This window comes from Argentina silus, assembly GCF_951799395.1.
Source record: "Argentina silus genome assembly, chromosome: 13".
Taxonomy (NCBI): Eukaryota; Metazoa; Chordata; class Actinopteri; order Argentiniformes; family Argentinidae; genus Argentina; species Argentina silus.
In genome coordinates, this window is record NC_139667.1 from 7,118,302 (window position 1) to 7,138,837 (window position 20,536).

The following is a 20,536-nucleotide window of genomic DNA, read 5'->3' on the forward strand; positions in this document are numbered from 1 at the left end:
CACAGTATCCACAAACCTGTACAAGTTTTGTAGTGTATAGCTTTGTTCTAAGCATTACAGAGGCAACCTTATTTTTTAGCATTTTAGACACCTTTTGCTTATTCTGTAAAATAGAAAATAAAATAAAAGGCACATCTGAGCATGATGCATGTGTTATTTCAGTCTCTTTTTTAAAAATGAAAAGGTCTTTTGAGCAGAGAGTGAAGGAACTCTGGTTAAAAGGTTCCTCCCTCTTGATGAGTCCAGATATTTGGAGCAACCACTGGGGGAGCTGTCCCTTTGTCCCAGGCTTTGGTGTGTCCTGTCCAGTGCTAAATTTCCATACCAATCAGGAAGGTTGGTACTGGGGATGGTGGAGTATGTAGTGTTGGTCAGCAGCACACATCTTTATGGGGTGGTATAAGACATCATCTTGGCTTTAAGGAGCTTGAGAGAAAGGTCCACTACAGCCTCTCTGGCAAACAGTCAGATTTATTTTCCTGTCCTCTCTCCTCTTCCAGGATTGGCGCCTTTTTATATCCTGGCAGATTGACGTCAAATCACATGACTGAGGGAGGGTAGACATCACACCTGCTGACTTTGTCCAACCTTGATGTGCAAAATGGTGCGTCCGCCTGTACCACTTTCCCTCAAGCAGAAAGGCTCTCTGCCTCGGGTCAGAGGTCACTGCTGTTGGTTAAAAGGCAACGTCTGAAGTTGAGCGTGTGGCTATGGACAGGGCTGTCCTCAGACTGGGCCCCGTAGAGTCCGCTCACTTCCATACAGTCACAGTGCACAGTAGAGAATCAAAGGGGGAGGGAATTCAGTGTCGCTCAGATCAATGAAATTCCTTTGCCTCGTTTATTTTTTCACGTCATTCCTCAAAAATGAATCCCTTATCCCCCTGCATAAAATAAGACTTTGGCCACTAATTTTCACTTAGTAGGAAAAACAAAAAAACACAATGGTACGATTGTGAGGACTCAGCGGAGACTGAACCTCTGCTCATGCCTGCTCCTAATAGAAACGCTGTGAAAGAGCTGATAAGTTGATCATAAAAGAGCATTTGAGGTCTTGATGGATTCAGAGTCAATTCTGCGAGCCACAGCAGGGCTCCTGGGTGAATGTTGCTCTTAGCACTATGCCAATGCCCATAGAAGAACAGCACGACAGAGAGACTGCCAGACTTCTCTGAACACTGCAGGACAGACTGGAGAGGCCCCCCCCCCCACTCCCCCCCTCCCCACCGCGGTGAAGCACAGTGTCCTGTAGGGGGTGAGAATGACTGCCAGAGCATGCTGTTCTGTTTAACACAGCTAGTACAGTGTGTGCTCTCTACAAGAGAAAAGTAACACAGTGACTCGTGTATATACACTTACACACACTCATGCACACATACACACACACACTCATGCACGCACACAAGCACGCACACAAGCATACTCATTCATGCACGCACACACACTCACACACACACTTTGAAACAGTGTCTTGGCGCTCCTTGTTTGTTAGCTGGCACACTGGTGTGGATTTCTCATTGGCACAGAGGGCTTGAAATGAAGGCGGAGCTACTGATCCCCTGAGTGGCGTGGCATGATTGGTCAATGTTGGAGATGAGTGGGTGGGGTTGGAAAATTGGAAAGCAGTCTTTATGATCAGTAGCTTTAATCATGATAAGTTTGTTTAATTTGCTCCACAAGCTCATAGTTTGCAGAACATGGTTTGCAGTTTGTGTTTGGAGCTCACCTACAAAAAAAAAAAAAAAAAAAAGAGGCAGGCTCATTGGCTACTGTCTGTGTTCTCCACCAATGAGAGGCCATGTAGCGGGGGTTGCAATAGCTCCCTTTTGTATGTCTTTGGTGGGAGCTTGGGGAGCTGGGGACTGGAGATGTGGCGCGGGGGAACAGGCGGTGCCATGGTGGGCATGGGGAGAGGGCACAGGCTGTTCTGGCTGGCACTGAGGGGACAGCTCCGCCGTGGGACCCGGGGCGAAGGAGTGCCAGGAGGAGTGTTGGGGGAGCTGGGAGAGCTGCCAAAGTCCCAGTGGAAACGGCCCACAGGCGAGGGCTGCAGGTTGAGGGGGTAGTTGATGAAGATCTCTGGGGGGCGCTGGGGGACAGGGGGTGGGGTGTCGGGCTGGGGGTCCCGCGGGGGTGGAGGTGGGGGGCTAGGCAAGGGGCCGTCGCTGGGTCCGTTGTAGACTGGTGGTCTGGGCTGGAACCTGGGGAGAGGCGGGGGCAGTCTGGGAGGGATGGCTGGAGGGCTGTCAGACCTGCAGCTCAACTGACAAAGACAAACACACACACAAACAATCGGTCAGACAAGTTAGAAACCATACTTTTATTTAACATTCTGTAGATTTCGATTTCACAAGAATCAACGCATTCACAGGAAGCATGGCATCAGAGTAAGCATCCTTCCTGAAAATTTCACAAAACTTGAGATTGCAAAAGCCTCAGACTGTAGGTTTATGAGTGTGAGTGTGTGTGTGTGTGTGTGTTGGTATTACCTTGGCCTCAGAGAAAGCATCCTTCCTGCGAGGGGGGAGTGGAGGTGGCTTGAGCAACTCCTCTCCTAGATGGTGCAGGCTCCCGCAAGACGCAGAGTGGAACTCTAGAGAGGACATGTCCAGACACAAAGACAATGCTTAATGAGAAATACATCAAAGCACAACCCCACTCTACCAGCATCCTCCACAGGAAGGCTGTGTTTGTCATGGTCAAGAGGTCTGTTTCATAAACACTCACAGACACATCAATCAGAAACAAGAAGACAGCAGTAACACTCACTTGAATGTGGTAGGAGAACTGGAGCGAATATGGTGTTGCTACCTGTAAAGTTACCTGTAAAATTAGCAGAGAGAAGTTTAGTTAAATTTGTTCAACCATTATAGGATGTACTCTTATACACCCTCCATGTTTCACTGGTAAGAGGACCAGTACGTGCGTGTGTGTGTGTGTGTGTGTGTGTGTGTGTGTTTCGGCCTCACCATAGGAGCTGCAGAGGTCGTGCTCCATGAAGACTGAGCTGAGGTCGGAGCAGGCGGACTGTGGCGGGGTGGGGGTGTTGGGTGAGGTGGGCACAGAGAAGGTCATCTCCGGCTCCGTCTCGGCGATGCTGCGGAACGTGATCTTGTGGGGGGGCTCCCTCTCCAGAGCGACAGGGTGGCCCTTCAGTGTTCCGGAGGTAGAGGTACGCACAGGCCGGATCCCAGGGGACTTCAGGGTGTACAGGGTCTTCCTGGGCTGCAGGGGGCGAGAGAGGGAGAGTGACTGTCGGCACTGCTAACACATTCTGAATCACCATGGATGTTTTTTTTGCAATCATTAATTCATTCATTCATTCAAAAAACCCAAAAAACTTTGTCTGCCTTTTAACAACCCAGGTCGGTGCTTCCATTCTCCCCAATGGTCACTTACAAATCGGGGGGCCTGCTTGCAGTTGCGCGGCTCAATCTCCTGAGACTTGTTGAACAGGTAGTCAGAAAACTCCTTCTCACTCATATTGCCCATGGGGTTCAAGTTCTCAAAGAACCTCTGTGGGAAGAACCAAACAAAAACCCATTAGATACACAACATTCCCTAGAATGGGTCCACGACATAGTTAACCCATGCCATGCTGATGCAGGTGAGCAATAGACAGTCGGACCTTAATGTCGTGTTCCATCTTCAGGCAGTAGGGCTGGTTCTGATACTGCTGAATCTCCCCTGTGATCTCCGCGACTTTCCTGCGCTTGCTGAAGTTGATCAGCTCTTTGCCGTGGCGTTTGAGGAAGTCTGGGTTCCCCTCCTCCGTCTTCAGGATGTTGGTTAGGTATATACCTGAGGATGAGGGTTGAGCCACGGTCAGGATCAGAACCAATCAACTCACCGATGAACCTAAGACCCTGTGATGTCATAAAGATCTTACCAAAGAAAGGCACACAGGGTGGATTTATTGACTTGAGCTTGGCCAGGTATTTCTTAAAATGGTCCTGACTGAGTTCCACGGCTTCCTCGAGGATCCTCTTTTTCCTCTCTGGGACCGCCTGTGTACAAGAGAAAATGGGATATCTTTCATCAGCTAGCTGCTCAACCAGTTCTCTCATAATCCAGACAGGATGTTAATCGCTGTGCTTACATCAAAGGTGTGGTCGAGCCTGTAGACGGGGACAGAGTTGATGGCACTGACCACCTCCAGCACTCCGTTGAAGTTGTTGAGCTCCTGGAACACCTGCAGGATCTCAATGACCCGCGTGAACACGGCCACCCTCTCATCCAGGTTCTCTGCCTCTACAATGCACCTAACACACACAGAGATGGAGAATGTAAGTATAACCATTACCAGCCAAGGTTATAGAAGGCGCTGTTAACCCCCGGGGCTTGGGAGTACTACTCACTTCTCGAACCAGAGTGTGAGGTTGGTTGTGTGGCGAATCATGCGAAGCAGGTTGGGCGAGTTTTTCTCTTTGTCCTCTTTGGTCCAGACGCTGCCCACCAGTTCAGATGGCCTGACAGCCCTGGGGAGGAAGGGGGAAGAGACACACTTAAATAACACTGTACAGTACATCTCATGACTGAATTACCTCAGGGTAAAAACATGCCTAGTAACATGGGTGATATAGTGGGTGCATTTACGGCACTTAGCAGACACCTTCATCCAAAGCGACTTACAACAAATACATTTGACAAAGTAAGTGAATCATCTATCATCATAAGAACAAATTAATCTATGCTAGGACCAGGGGCCATAGGCAGTCACAATGCTAGAAGAAAGGAAGATATGTATTTAGTTTTTTTACAGGAGAGAAACTTGCACAGGGGGATAGTGGGGATGAAGAGGTCTTTAGGAGGGACAGTTAAGATTATAACTGTAATTATTATAACTTTACTATTAGTAAAGTTAGTAAACTTTACTAACTTTACAATTAAAGTGGGTGTCTTACCTGTAGAGCTCTGACTCTAGTAAAGTCAGCTGGCGGGCGATCTCTATGGGGTGAAGGGTCATGAGGTCAAACGTGTCCATCTGCCCCGCCCTGCTGGTGTGCCACTCTATGGGAGGGGGCGGACTTTCAAAGGTAATGTTGTGACTGACACCGTTAGACTGGGTCTGCATCTTCCTCTTGATTATCTTGTTGATGGATTCCACCCACTTTCTCATTGACTTGCCTGTCCAAGTTTAGGAGATAGTTTGAGTCAGTCAATGTCAATCAAAAAAAACAAAAACATTGTTTTTATTGTACACTTAGTTCAAGGGTAAATAAATACAGATAATTGTGGATTTTACTGCTGAGGTGATAATGTCAACAGACCTCGAAGTTGTATTTTGCTGGTAATGTACTCCTCCAGTTTGCTTCGTAACTCTGGGTCGTTCTCAAAGTCATAGAAATGGTGCTCAACCCACTGGCGGAACACATTGAGAACTCTGGGAGAGAAAGAACACAGGATGAGGGAGGACAGACACAATGATACAATCACTCTTCAAGAGGATCCCTTAGCCCAGGTGGGATGAGGTCTGATTGGTCAGTGGCCTTACCGAAGTTGGACAGGCTGCACATACTCCCTGCGGAATCTCTGGAGCTCAGCCGCCATTGGCTGATCACCATTCCAGAGAGCCTGTCGGTCCGCCTCCGTGGGCTCTGGCTCGGGGATGTCAATCCTGGGAATGGAAAACAAGCATCATCTCAAGAGGCTTGGCTCTGACACAGTCAATCATACCGGCACACAGGCCCGTTGGGCGTACCATACCTGTCTATCAAAAGGCTGAGAAGCTCCTGGGGCTTGCAGAAGGAACGGTATGTAGTCAGAAATGTGCGCACAAAGTTGGGATCTAAAGAACAAAGGAATACAATTAAAATCACAGAAAGTGCTTACTATGTCAAATACATAATATAATAATAAGAAGAAGAAGAACAACAACAACAACACATCAGTTTTTTCAATGGATATTTGCACTGGGAACACTTGATGATATACACCATATTACACTCAAGATTTGTGAGGGACATAACATGGGAGTGATACAAACAAGGTTGCGTGTCAGAGGCAAACTTACCAGCATACATGTGGTATGTGAGCCTCTCTATGAGCTTGACCACGGTGCCAGCTTTAATGATAGGGATGCCTGTCTTGCTCTGTTTTCTGTCTTCAAACACAATATTCTCCTCAGAGTCCTGCACAGCGAAGCGGTAGACCTCAGGAGAGGGTAGTCTTAGAGGCTGGGCCTGCTCCTCATGCTGCAGCACTGTGTCCAACATGCGGTCCAGGGTGGAGCGGTACTGCAGAGTCACCAGCGCAGCCATCCACGCCCCCTTCTCCTCTGCAGACCGGGCGCAGAACACCACACAGTTCTCATCCTTCCCCACCAGCTCAAAGGCGTGGCGAAGCTCTGCCGAGTCCTCACGGTCCACAATGCGGACCTTCCGAAGAACAAACTTCTCCTTAAGCCGGAACTCCGCCCCGCTGCCTGACCCCGGGAGCCGCGAGCTCTGATTGGCCTTGCAGCTGATCATCAGGCCGTCGAACAGGAAGTTGTGGCGCTCGTGTTTGGCACCGGCCCGCAGCAGCGCCCCCTCCAGAATGAACTCGCTGCAGCACTGGCCGATGTCCTTGCCCTCCCAGCCGTCAATGCTCTTCTGGATTTCATTCATGCGCTTGATGGCCAACTGCTTACTGCGCACCTGCCGGCTGTACAGGCGATACATGGGCTCACTAGAGTGGACGGTGGGAGGTAGGGGGAGAGTGGTGTAAGAGAGAGTGCGTTGAGAACACTGAGGAGGTAAATATGTAACATGTGAGTGAGGCTACAGGGGGCGCTGTGGACTGGAGGCTTACCCAGGCTTGCGGCGGGGCAGGTGCTTGGTGTAAATGCGCTCAACGCTGCACTGGAGGTTGAGCAGCGCCGTGATGGCCTGCTTCAGGCACTCTCGGTCGTCCTGGTCCTCACTGCGCTCCTGCAGTTGCTGCACAAAGACAACGTACAGAGGATGACGTGCAGTGGACACATCATGATGGGTGCCTCTGTGGTTGAGTGAAGATGGCAGTTTGCCCTCACTCTTAACAGTATTCCAATGGGGGCGCTTAATGCCATAACAAGCAGCAGGTGCAGAGGTCTGCTGGTAGAACACACCTGGCCATTTCTGTACTACAACTGACATCACTTCTTCCTGGTCTTGAAAACTAAACATGTATTTGAAGAATGTGGTTATTAAAAATGTGTTTGGTAAATTAAAATCAACCAAGCTACAAACATCTCTCATCTTTCTTCAGTTTAGGCAGTAGTACAAACTATACGCAATACAGAGCACACATATATATATATGACCACAAGGTGGCGACTCTTAGGATATCACAGAACCCAACTTGCCATGAGTTACAAATTACTATGTTGAAAGACTAATCAGCCTAACCCTAACCCCTATGTGAGGTTGAGGTTAAAGGATATGGATGACTGATATGACTGGAAAGGCTGATGGCTATTGGTTAACCCTAGAACAGGAAGGAAATGGGACCTATGGGTTGATTCTCCTGAGGCAAAGTCATCAGAGGGAGAGCTCCTCTATCCCAAACTGTCTGTGACAGGTTGACAGACAGGCTCTGCTGAATCAAACCGCGAGAGCAGCAAGGAAGACTTCACTCAAACACGTTGAGATGGGATACAGGAGATAAAGAAGCCAAGCAGATGGGAGGGCCAAACACATGTTGGGACTCATGTAGCTATACGTTACCACTGATTCATATACAACAACAGAGATTAGCAGGGCTGCATGTTCATACAACACTTACAATAACAGCATGATTATCAGGTTATCCCCAGGTTTGTGTGTATCATTATGTGGACAAAGAATCCAAGTCTGGAACTGGTGTGTATGCATGTGTTACATTGTGTATGTGTGTACACTTACCTGTAGTAGCTCAAAGTAGTGCAAACAGTGATAGACGGGGACCATCATAAGCTGTGGTAGGACATACTGGACAGCCTCCTTGAAGCCCTCTGCAATTGACTGTGAAGACAAAGACAACAGAAGGACCATGAGAGATTGGGAGAGGATTATAAACCCACGGATACAGAGGACAGAGAGAAGGGGGGGAAATGATGAAGGGATGAACAGGGGACATGAGAGGAGTGGACTGTGGTGGTCTGCAGGGTAACTTGAGTGAGGGTTGTCATAGTATCCCTTAAAATCCCCAGCTCCCTAGATAGACGACACTTAATCAATACCATACGACCCAGACTCCACACACTAGCTTCTACATTGTCTGTGTGTGTGTTTGGGGGGGGAGAGAGAGAGATAGAGAGAGAGACACACACAGTTATACTGTACACAAACAAATGCAGATACTGGACGTTGTTCCCAACAGAGGAAAATGAAAAGGACAGCATCTTGACATTTCAAGCCTCTGTTCCTCTGCTCCTCTTGTGCTTAACTGTTATAAATGATTCATCGATGATAAGATGCCTTTTTTTTTTTTTTTTTTTTTACTTTCACAACATAATCCTTCATTCACCAAAGGGAGTGTGGAACAATAAATCGTAATAGAAACACAACATTGGGAATCCAACGCACCAGGGCAATAAGAACAACATGTACCCATTTCAGAGGGGTATTGAACCGACTGAACCCGAGCTGTGCTCTGTTGTCGTCTTAATTTACAGCTTATTTTCAACATGAAATGTGCCTCCAGCCAAGCCCCCCCTCTCCAGGAGAAAAATGGCCTGCAGTGTGGCTGCCTGTTCTATTTTTAAAAGGCGATGTAATTTACCCACAATACCAGACGCTGCAGAGTGCAGTGGCTGAGTGCTCAACAGACACATCCATCTGACAGAGGGAGGGAGAGAGGGAGGGGAGGGAGGGAGGGAGAGAGGGAAACACAGTGAAGGGGATGAGACAAAAAAAAAAGACAGAAAAGAGAGAAAGGGAGAGAGATGGAGACAATTGATAGTTTTATTTATCATTGGAATAAGAGACAAAACCGGGTATTAGGGAATATAATTACTGAGCGCATAAATGGGGTTAGAACAATACCATACGGAGCCTGTGGGACTTCATGATATCAACTAACATGCATTGTTCTGAACTAACTAAACATCCACATGCATCTTGCCTATATCTCACTGGAAGCTAACAGCAAATATATAGCCCTACAGAAACAAATGCAGACAAGGGTGCTAGACATGTATTGGTTTGTGTCAGCCAACACCAGTGGGTGAGTTATGTTCCTGGTGTCCTGGCACTGGCCTTTAAAATAAACACCACCTACGGGCAATCAGGGCAGAGGACGGTGTTGGGTCCCAATGTTTATGTGGCTTGGGGTGGAGAGTGTAATGGTAAACAGAGCAGCCCTAGCCTGAGGCCCACTGCACACTGCCCTGAGGACCAGGCAGGAGAGTCCACTACAAAGGAAGGGTATAAGCTAACAGCACCAGCCCCCTCATAGGGACAGTCAAAGGACTCAATATGCACAACACCATCCCTGATACCGGACAATTAACCTTTTTTTTTTAATCTCCTTGATTTTAATTGTACTTTTATTGCACTTTTAATGTATTTTTAGTCTACCGTAAAGTGACCTTGGGTGTCCAGAAAGGCGCCAATCAAATAAAATATATTATTATTATTATTACCTTGAAACTGTATCAAATTAAATGAGGGAACAATAGACAAGTGTTTGACAGGGGGCACTGATATCAGCTCATGTCTACGTCCTGATTCAAAGAGTGTTTGGTTAAAGAAAACATCGGCAAATATTTTAGATTCAAAGACACACTGCACCCAGCTGAGTGTAATTCAATGGTATTTCTTGTGAGGAATGTCCAGATAAAACAATGCAGCAATGAATGCACTGTACACAGGAAGCTGTATTTGTCAAGGCATGCCCTTGACTGATATTGAGGAATCCCACAGACACTGACTTTATCTGTGAAAGAGTGTAAAAGAGGAAGCTTATGCCCAAACACCATTTCTCTGCACGCATTTCCCCTAGTTTGAACACTGAAAACGACCCAAAAATATGCCCTTTCATCAATACTCGAAGGCAATAAAAATCGTGCACCATCGAAAACACTGGATGACAACGTGAGCTCCAAGTTGAGAGTGACTGAGACACCCGGAGCCAATCTCTCACCTGGAAGTAGAGGCCTACGTTTGGTCGGTTCATCAGGTTGCTGAAGTGCTCGTGGAACTGCCTGGAGAGGATGTCCTGCGACAGGGTCTCATAGGGGTCGAATGCCTGCTCCTGTCGCCATTAGAGAGCAGAGGACAATTCTATTCAGTTACATGAGCAGGCTAGTGTCACTGGGGGTGGGGGGAGGTGTGTGTGTGTGGGGGGGGGGGGGGGGGGGTGTAGAGCTAGGTATGACAGCAGTCTAGTAATGTGTGGTGTGTGTGCCCCTAGTGGTGGTCGGTGGGTGGCACACTGGACAGGGAGCTAATGATAATACCATTTAGAATATATGCCATTTAGCTGACGCCTTTATCCAAAGCGACTTACAGTACAGTGAGTGCATACATCTATAGTACATATGGTCCCAGTGGGGCTAGTGCCATGCTCTACCACAGAGTTAACAGTGTAACCGTAAGAGGGTTGTGAGGTTTTGGATTGGTAAGGTAAAGGACAGGTGTAGGTGCTTCATACCTCGGCCAGGTCCTCGAAGCAGCTGCCCACTAGAGGATGGGGACTGCCGTCAGCCGTCATCTCCACTGCGTCCTCTATCAGACCAAGCAGTTTCACTGTCAGCTCGTGGATGTCCAGGATGTTGCTGAAGATCACCTCAACATCCTGTAATGGGAGGGGCAAGAGATGAGTGACTCAGACCAACAGGCACCCAACTAGGGCTGGTTATTGGCAAGGACCTCACGATATGATAGGCATCATACATTGGTCACACTGCGATACTATTGCAATACAATACATACGGCGATACATTGCGATACCTGCTGGGACCATATATACTGAATGTATGCACTCAATGCAATGTAACTCACTTTGGATAAAAGTGTCAGCTAAATGGCAGTGAGTGCATATATTTTTCAGTATATATGGTCCCAGCGGGATTCGAACCCCCAACCTAAGCGTTGTTAGTGCCACATGCTCTACCAACTGCGCCACAGAGGTCCACTGAGCCACAGAGGACCATCCTTCAAAACCATTTCAGATATTTTTGCAGTCAATTTAAAGGTTATTTTGGCAGGAACAGCAGATGTTGTTTCTGTTACGCCTTAATTATGTGTTCAGCATTCCATTGGGCCATCTGGGTTACCCTCCTCACCCAAATGATACCACTAACCACCCAACCCAAAATATGCAAACCACAGCAACCCATAAAACAAAAATGCTTCACTCGTTCTTTAGCCCATGCAAATCTCAGTGTTTAAGCTATAAAGGTGATTTGAGCCTTTGTGGTGAGTAGCAGAACAATATCTACTTCACACATCTCTGAAAGGTCATGGGGACAAAACAAACATGTAGGCATAAGACCTCCACAAAGTTTGTCAAGCCTCTGTGATGCTTAAGGAAGTGAGAACATTAGCTCAAGCATTTCACAGCAAGCTACTCCGCCCGGGAAGATTAGCTGGTAGCTGATTACAGCAATTGAGTTATAATCTTCAAATGTTCTTACTCTGTTTGGCTGCAAAAGGCTTTGATAAGTAGTCAAAGAGCCGTTCGAAATCTGACTGCTGTTTTGTTAGCTGGCAACACCAAGACTGATCTCACCTGAGCTGTAAAGATCTTGTTGTTGGAAAGAAAGTGGTGGCGGAACACTTTGATGATGAGGTCAATCTCCCTCAGGTACTGGCGCTCCTCAGCGATCTCTAGTCTGACCAGGTCATCGTAGGTAAGCTCTCCCGATGAAGATGGCTCCTCCGTGCACTGAGAAACAAGGCCTATGTCTTCGTCCTGGTCAAACATGTCCATCAACACCTGCACCAGATACACACATACAGATCAACAAATCGGAACAGCAGAGGCCTCGAACACTTTGAAGTGGATTACATTGAAAGTGACACAAACACACACACACACACACACACACACACACAGCCACGCAGTTTCCCACCTTGTCTGCGCACATCGATACTTTGATGTCTTGTTGGCTGATCTCATAGTGTCGGATGTTGCCAACATAGTTGCCCGCCAGTTTGAGGATGTCGGCTGATATGTACTCCAGCACAGCCACGATGTACAGGGAGACGTGGTAGTCTATTTTATAACCCAGGACCTCCTGTCGAGGGGAAACATGGGCGGAGTGGGTTAGAGAGAATGAATGAATGTGGGGTCTTCTAAAGGAGGACAAGTGAGTCCATAGATTGAAGTAAAGAAAGTGTCATTGGTGGGGTGAGCTCTGAGCTCTACCTTGAGCAGGGGATGTATCTTGTCCACAGGGAGTAGTAAGGGGTTCCTTCTCTTGCGCTTCTCGATAGCAGACTGGGCATCGGCTATGGCCCACTTATCAATGGGGTGGGGAAAGGTCTTCTGTACGCGTTCCTGATGAGTTGGAGGATAATAAAGCCCAAACTTAGTTGAGCTACGTATACCTCAGAAACACATTTCAACACACACAATTAACACATTCTCAAAGCTGGTTCTGTAGCCAGTGTGTTCAGAGAGGATTCAGCAGGTGTCAGTTCAGATGAACAGTGGGGTTGAGGTATTGTGGATGTACCTCCACATCCTGTACGGAGCGTGGCTGGGCCACACACAGCATGTTGAGCAGTTGCAGGATCAGCTCCTCGATGTACTGCAGTGCATCCTCCTTTGCTGAGAGGGTCGGATGGACCTGTAGCTGCACCTAGAGGGGCCATAACAGACTATCAAAGAGAAGCAGATAATATTTGGCGACAGAAGTTATATAACCATCTGATGATTTTTTTTTTCGGTGGACCATCCAAGACAGACATATGTTAAAATCTTGCACACAGCTGTCAGTTACGTCACCAAAACATGTGAGAATTGCTGTACTTGCATTTTCCCCTCTCAGTTCCTGCTACAGACACATTAAAGATGATGTTGCATGGTGTTTGGAAACACAGACCGGGCTAAAAACAAACAATGACCACAAAATCAAAAGGCATGACATCACAGCCAAGTCACGCACTTAAACAGCACGTCTCACGAGACTTGCAACCAATTTCAGAAGAGGTGCCGGTCTACTCCTGACAGCCCGTCTTACACAACGGTGCTCGTGGGGGGGGGGGAAGAAACGGAGTGAAAGGAGAGGTGTGGCTAGGATATAAGGCGAGGGGGAGAGGTGTGACTTGTCAGGTGTGAAGGCTGGGTGGAAAGAGAAGCCTCCCTCTATCTTGTCGTCATTAGGGCTGTGTCCTACCAATGGAATGCTGTCTGTTCAGATACTATTATGGGACTGAAAAAAGGCTGTGGGAAACAGAGAGCGGTTGAAGCCAGAGAGAGAGGGTGCCAGTGACACACACACACACACACACGATGGAATTACCCTGGCATATAGTAAAGCGAGCGCTCTTATGACAAAACATTGCCCCCGGCATGTGGAATGTGAGATGACAGTTTAAAGGTCAGGGCTGACCAGGCTTCAGGCATTCTTGTGCTCTGGGTTACAGTGACAATGATGGACAGGGCATCACTCTCCCCCAAGTGATGGAAATACATTTAATTTGGACTGAATTTGCAACCTTTTGTCTGTAACTAGACAATCCCTCATTGCTACACATACTTTAATTGCAAAATAAGTCACAGTAAAATGATTTGCTCATCTGTAAAACTGTGACTGACAATACAGTAAAATCCTAACTATAGTAGGCTATTAGGCCTAACTGAAAATGTAAGCAGAAGCAAAAGATGAGGTCTCTCTCAACCTCAAAAGCACTTGTCCGAATTCCACATGACACCAAATTCCACATGACACAAGGAGTTATGAGTCACCACAGAAACTACGGGGGTTTCCCTTGATTCCATTCACAAAACCGTTGGACAGTTTCATCTAGTGTTCTCTATTTTAGAAAACTCCAAAAATGAGGCAGAGAGGGTAAATGAAATAGATAAAAAAATGCCCAAATACCACTGTTTACTGTTATCCATCAGACCCATCCTGTGACATCACACTGAGCTTGAATGGGATCCCTGAGTAGTATTTCACAAAGCAGAATCTTACTCTTATTTTCTTGTATATGAGCAAAGTGACAATAGAATATGGGTTCTTGGAAGTTGTTATTTTTAGGAAGTTAGCATGCCAGCTGGGACTGGTTTTGCAAATTATCCCCCTGGGCATGCACTTGAACATACCACAACAATATGACTCAAACCAATAAACACAAACAAAGAACCAGTTGTTGCTGCTAATTCAAATAGATTATGTTTACAAACTTACTCATCTGACATAAGATGATGTGCAGATGAGCTGTATTCAAATACTTCATAAGTCTGTCTGCCCAAGACAGTCTGTGTCAGTGACAGAGATCCGACGTTGGGTCCAACACGAGACAACAAGACTGAGAGAATCAGAGGCTGGTCCTCCACCATCTAAACTGGAAACTGTGAGGAGATCAGCTGCATGTACAGGCTGCTCTAGCTCAATACATTTATGGTGCTCATGCAACCTGAGCCCTATGGATGAGTGTGTAGGCCTAATATCACTGGAGGTATTCAGAGAGCAAACCAGTGGAAAGGACCGAAGTTGAAAACGTGACATAAGGTTTAAGGGGAGCTTTTCAGGTGGTGGGAAAACAATGAGCGAAACAGAAAAGAGACTGGATCACATGTAGTGCAAGTGTACCATGACGAGATAAAGGAGATATATGCTTTCATGCACATCCCCTGGCCCATGCTGGAGGTGTACGGTTTCTTGGTTCATCTCCATTAAGGCGGGCTGGCTGGTGTACAGGGAGTCCCAGCGCTCTCTTGCTCACTTTCTCTTTTCCCTCCCTCTCTCTCTCTCTCTCTCTCCACCACACAGAGCAGTGCACTCCAGGGACAGGAGATCATAGCAGTAGACAGAGATATTGATGTGGTGAACAAGCAGGCAGCAGCAGTCTCCTTAAAAGCCACATGCAGACTAGAGTAGTAGGCCTGGCCACACTGAGCGTCCTGGAGGAGAACTGCAGTAGGGTTCAGGGGAGAGTACATTCCAGAATTATCAAATAGGACACACGAGTTGTCATGACGAGGGTCATTCGTTCACACTCAATTCAGAGATTGTAGTGTAAATAGTGAGCATACAGTAAAGCTAAGAGCTACAGCCTGTTGTCAGGTGGTCAGTGGACTAGCAGCAATAGACTGAAGTAAGGGTGGGGTGTTAATGCAGGGTGAACATCTGGGTTAACATGTTTAATTCAATTGATTTTTTTCCTGGCCAAGAGTGTGTGTGGGGCTGCACCAGGCTCAGGTTGCAGGTAATGTGGACATGTGTGGAGGAGGGGTTGTTATTAAACCCAAGGATGTGTCACGGTTTGTGATTCAGAGCATGACATCATCTACCATTACAATCAGACTGTCTGGGGAATCACAGGGCAGAGATTGACTCTAACACGTACGTCTGTGTGTGTGCGCGCACATCTGACACACACGCACAGGCACGCACACGCACGCGCACACACACACAGGCACACACACGCCTATTGTTGACCATAATAGCAAGTGGTCTTTTATTCATGATGACCTAAGTCTGACCTGACCCTGTGAACCAGACTTGCTGTTCAACCCTGCTGTTTCTGTCTATCTGTGCTCTATTTGAGGATTATGAGTGTGGTGTTGATGGAGTAGATGATAGGCTTTGGGAAGGGCGGGACACGCGGAGCCTCTGATTAATCGGGCCCCTCCGTGATCACTCCTCTCTGAGGACGGCCCGGGGCAGGTGCACAGGAAGTGTGTGCCATTACAGAGCACATCCTGTCCCATCAGCAGACAGACCTCATCAGAGAGATAAAGATGCCCACCAACAGCGTGCTGTGTCTGACACCGTGGGTGTCCAAGCGCGTGTCTGACACAAATCTGTCAGAAGAAAGGAAAAGCAAAAGGATCCACTTCTGTGCTGAGCTCACTCTCTCAGTGAGCCTGTTCCCTCAATGAGCACCGTGAGCTCACCACCGCGCTCTCCTCACTCAACATGGCAATGGAATGAAATCGTAGCCGTGGCCTTTCTCCCCACGCAAGTGAAACAGCAGACCTGGAGAATGCACAGTTATTATTAACAGCAGTGTGTCACTGGCTCAATGACGCTCTTACAGAGCACCAGGCACGAGCCGTAGGCATCAGGAATAGCTGGGACACCGCCGTGGACCCTCCTCAGAGAAATGTCACAGTGCACATCACACTTACGGCGGGCCACAGAGAGAAACACAGACATACATGGGCGGGCAGACGCACGCACTCTACTCTAGTGATGTATGCCAGCTGCATACAGGTGAACATAGCAGTGAGACGCTTCTCTTTTAGGGAGTGGTCAATGAGGTGCTCCAGCTCCTAGAGAACATGCTAATAGTAATGGGCCCCAAATTCTCCACTCCTTCTGTCCAGGAACCCCCTACTCTCTGGACAGCTGTATAAAAAAAATTAAAAAAAAGACACAAAAAAAAGGAAAAAGAAAAGTGAGTCACTGTTAGTCAAAACCATAACAAACATCTCCTGCGTCAATCTCTGACAGGCTTTCCCTGAGGCAGTTGTGTAACGTGTTGAGACAGTGAAACAACACCACAACCCACCACCTGCTCTCAGTTTCACCTGATTCACAACAACCTCCCCAGCTCCACTCATACAATATCTCCACTGCAAAGTCCCCCAAAACACACAGCCTGAGCTGTTTATCATGTTGATTAGTCTGACAGCGACAGGCTGTACCCAAACATAACAACTTGAAAACTTATCTCTCCACTGTGCACTGTGACAAAGCTCTGCCACTTCTGTGTGACAGTGTCCCACTCTTAACCAACAAGTGGTTCTTAAAAGCAAGAGCAGGGCACGACGTAGAATCCGACAAGTAGACAAACCCCATAAAACCTCTGGGCTTTTGAAGTACAGCGACTCCTTTTTGGCCAGACATGGTCAAATATGTCTGCATCATCAAGGTAGCATGGTTTCGTATATTACTGCCTAATTACAGTGCAAAGGAACATTCATCATTTGTGAAATTGGATCTGCAGCACCAGTTACAACAAACTTGGCTGCATCTAAATCTAGATTGCACTTTAAATCTTTGGGGAAAGAAAAGGAAATTGGAAAAAAGGTGTTGACTTGGGAAAGCTGATGTTAAACACAAGAATAGGAGCCTGCCCTGTGGGTGAAATCATGTACATAAGGAATCATGTATTAAATAAACCAACTCTGCAAGATCCATCCACTCTACTTAGAACCTAAATGAGTAGACAGGCAGAGGCCAGCATAATCCCTCTACACACACAAAACAAAGAATGGCGTGGGTCCCTTGAGTTACAATCCCCAAGACAATGAGCTGAGGTGATATTCCTGAAATCTTAGTAGCAATATTAAGTCCAATGTAGGTGATGGGCAAATGATCGGGAAGCTCATCCCAGGGCGGCAGCAGGTGAAGTTGTGACCACCCTTTGCCGCGTCCTAACTAAGCATCACTCAACTGAAAGCCTGAAATCACTTAAGCCTATGATCCCTAAAGACATGATTTTGTCTCAGAGCCCTAAGAGAGAAGTTCTGCTTTCACAACCAACAAAACCAAAACCCTTCTCACACTGACGTTATTTGCAGTGCATTGTAAACTAAATATAATGACTTTTTAACTTCAATGAAGAGAAGTACCTTTGCATGTCACAATATTGAGAATAAAATCTAAATTGCATGCGTCTGTGTGACAGGAAGATCTCTGTGGGATCAGAATAAACCAAAATGGATATAAAAAATGAAAACGGCAAAACTACAGAGAGACTATTGTTTATTCAGCTGGGCTACAAGTCTACATGGGTCACAGGTTCAAATGAGTAAGAGAGTGAGGGCCAGAAAGAGAGACAGCGACAGATAAAAAACCATCATCCCAACACAGTGATGGACAGAAAGCCAGATTAAGAAACAGAAAACGAAAGAGAGAAATAGAGGTAGGCTATTGGCTACAAGGAAACATAACATCCTGGGTCAAATGTTTCCCGCCTCTTAAACTTCAATTAGGTTTGTGAAAATCAAGTTGGTCCTATTTAGAGAAGGGGAAACCCAACATCACTCCACAATGAAACAGCTGCTGCTCTTTGCTCAATCAAGAAAGACCCTGGACAAGGCATTCACTACACTTACAAATTAAGCAAATATGAAGTGTCGTGTTATACAAATGGCAACCCACACTTTCAGTTTTGCCATGTGTACTCAAATTAGGCTATAGGCCAGAGAGGACCAACAAACATGAAGTGCATTTGAGTTGGTCCTCAGCGGTTCTCTCATTAGGCCTGCTCTCATCCACAGGTCAGGAGAATTACATGAGGTGCAAAAAGAACCCTGACTAGAATAAAATCCCCTATGAACCTACTGTCCTGATGGTAAAAATACTAGCAATATGTTCAATAGACCACCCCTACTTCCTCAAAACAAAGTGGGAGGAATACATTTATGGGTACCAGTGTTGAGAAATATTACATTACACACACTGGGCAGACAGACACAGACAAAGATTCTAAATGTGAACAAAGGCTGAGTAAAATGGATAATATCATGAGCTGTTGGGGGGCAGAATGCCTTACAACCTTTTATACTCGGCAAATTCAGCATGGTCTGGAAACTGTCAAGGAGCCATCACTGCAGATGACCTCACTCATGTGGCCTAGATAAGACCATTTCTATACCTTGGATATGAATGAGTAAAAGTGTCCTGGAGATGCTGCAAAACTGAGTGCCCATAATAAATATATAACTTGAGACTCACCATCTTGTGGACATTGAAATAACAACCAGGACGATCGTATCAGATTATATGCACAATGTATCTCAACTGTCCATTTTATGTTATGAAAGTGTCAGTCATGACAGGGAACATATCAAACTGTTAAATCAGGCTTGATCACAGCCCTGCTATGCTGATATTACCTTTCGCAACGCTTGCACGAAGAGGCCTCGCCATTTGTGACTGTTCTCGTCACTTGAAAAGTCGTATATTTGCTGCGGCTGCATGGCTGCGGCGGCTCCTTACGTTGCCGTGATCCGGGCTGGATTGTCAGCATCGGCCCCAGATAGTCCTTGTGGGTGGGTCAGTCCAGGCACGGTGAAAAGGGAGCTTGACCAATACAAATAGGAACACTCAACCATACACCACCAAGTCTAGGGTCGAGCAAGGTTTAGTAATAGCTTTGGGGAAAAGGCACATGTAGCTATTCCTGCTAAAAGCTACAGCTAACCACACTATTTGAATTTCAGATTTGACAAAGTGCCTGCTACTTGGCAAGGCAACCCACTTGTTAGCAAGCTAACTTATGCTAGCCATCTCAATTATGGGTTGGGTTGGCATGCTAGCTAGCTAATTGTTAGCTAGCTCGCCTGGTACGCTAATTAGCCTGCTGTCAAGTTTGGCTCAGCCTGGGAGCTCGGAAGCTTGCTAGCTAATAAACAAGTTGCTGCTCCTAGCAGCTAGCTCGTTAGCTAGCTTGCTGTGTGCTAACTTAGCTGGCTATCTAAACTAAAGACAAACAATAAAAACGTCAACATTCACCTAAGCTCGGTGTCATGACAATGAGAGTCAATAACTTACTAGGTAAACACTTTCCGTTGTAACCCTATTCTTGCTCTATCGCGCAGGTTCGATATATTTCTTGTAACGAGCGGTTGAGAGCACATCTGTATGCAGAGGCTGCCTCTATGGCCTTGGTGGTGCACTCCGAGTTATGTTGTGGCACAAGACTCCTCATTCAATTCCAAAGAAGGGAGACGTTCTCGTCTGCTGTTTACTTCGAAAAACGTCATATTTTCCGCTTCGGTTAATTGCGCACAAGAGGAGCAATTCCGCAAGCTAGAATAGTCCGACGCATGTTCAGTAGCACACGTCTAAATGTTTTGTTATCGTTGGTGATGTTCGTCCCTGTCTAAACTCCCAACTCAACGTCCGTGTGTGTGTGCTTGCCCAGAATCTCGGCCCCTCACTTTTGCGTCCTGCGTAGACAGCTTGCTTTCACACTGCGTCTGCGTAAGCAAAGGGAGGGTTTGCCTTTTGTCCATTTTTTTTTTGTTGCATTACTGCAAGTCAAAAGTCTATGGTGCAAGTTAAAAGTCTCTGGTGCAAGTAGGTCAAATGAAGACAGTTAAGTAAAAAAAAAACTTTTAACTTCGTTTTAATTTTACTTCCAAAATGAGGAGCAATATTATTGCAATTAAAGAAATAAAAAATAAAATCAGTTTGGTGGCATTGTAATTTCTGCAAAACAACAGATTCAGACAGTTAACCAGTTGATTACAACACGGTTACTCGGGTTTTGAAATAAGACCCTGCCCCCAAGTGGACATAAAGTACCTTGCTAACGTGTCAGTGTCAATTTGACAAGTATCTTACTCACAATATGCCATATTAGGCTTAAATGAGAAATGTTCAAATGAAATAAATTATGATAATGAACAAAACCATCTGATATCCTAAATATTTCCAAGATTTCCAGAAACAGCACAACACT

The 20,536-nt window shown here is 46.5% G+C and overlaps 1 protein-coding gene across 2 annotated transcripts; it reads right to left on the reverse strand.

The window, feature by feature from the left end:
* Positions 1–1,204: 1,204 nt before the first annotated feature.
* On the reverse strand, positions 1,205–19,953 carry sos2 (son of sevenless homolog 2). Of its 2 annotated transcripts, XM_083683629.1 has the most exons (24): positions 19,624–19,953; positions 18,966–19,152; positions 12,622–12,747; positions 12,312–12,443; positions 12,016–12,180; positions 11,673–11,879; positions 10,593–10,736; positions 10,083–10,193; positions 7,862–7,960; positions 6,792–6,919; positions 6,013–6,668; positions 5,706–5,787; positions 5,494–5,616; positions 5,270–5,382; positions 4,904–5,126; positions 4,358–4,477; positions 4,099–4,261; positions 3,889–4,006; positions 3,628–3,800; positions 3,399–3,515; positions 2,969–3,224; positions 2,769–2,822; positions 2,489–2,592; positions 1,205–2,262 (listed from the first exon to the last, which is right to left on the reverse strand). In XM_083683629.1, the coding sequence occupies exons 2-24, from the start codon at positions 19,047–19,049 to the stop codon at positions 1,759–1,761; spliced, it is 4,002 nt and encodes a 1,333-aa protein (XP_083539755.1). In that variant the 5' UTR covers positions 19,050–19,152; positions 19,624–19,953; the 3' UTR covers positions 1,205–1,758. The 2 variants fall into 2 exon arrangements, with proteins under 2 accessions (XP_083539755.1, XP_083539754.1); XM_083683628.1 differs by lacking the exon at positions 19,624–19,953 and having other exon boundaries at positions 18,966–19,595.
* Positions 19,954–20,536: the final 583 nt, after the last annotated feature.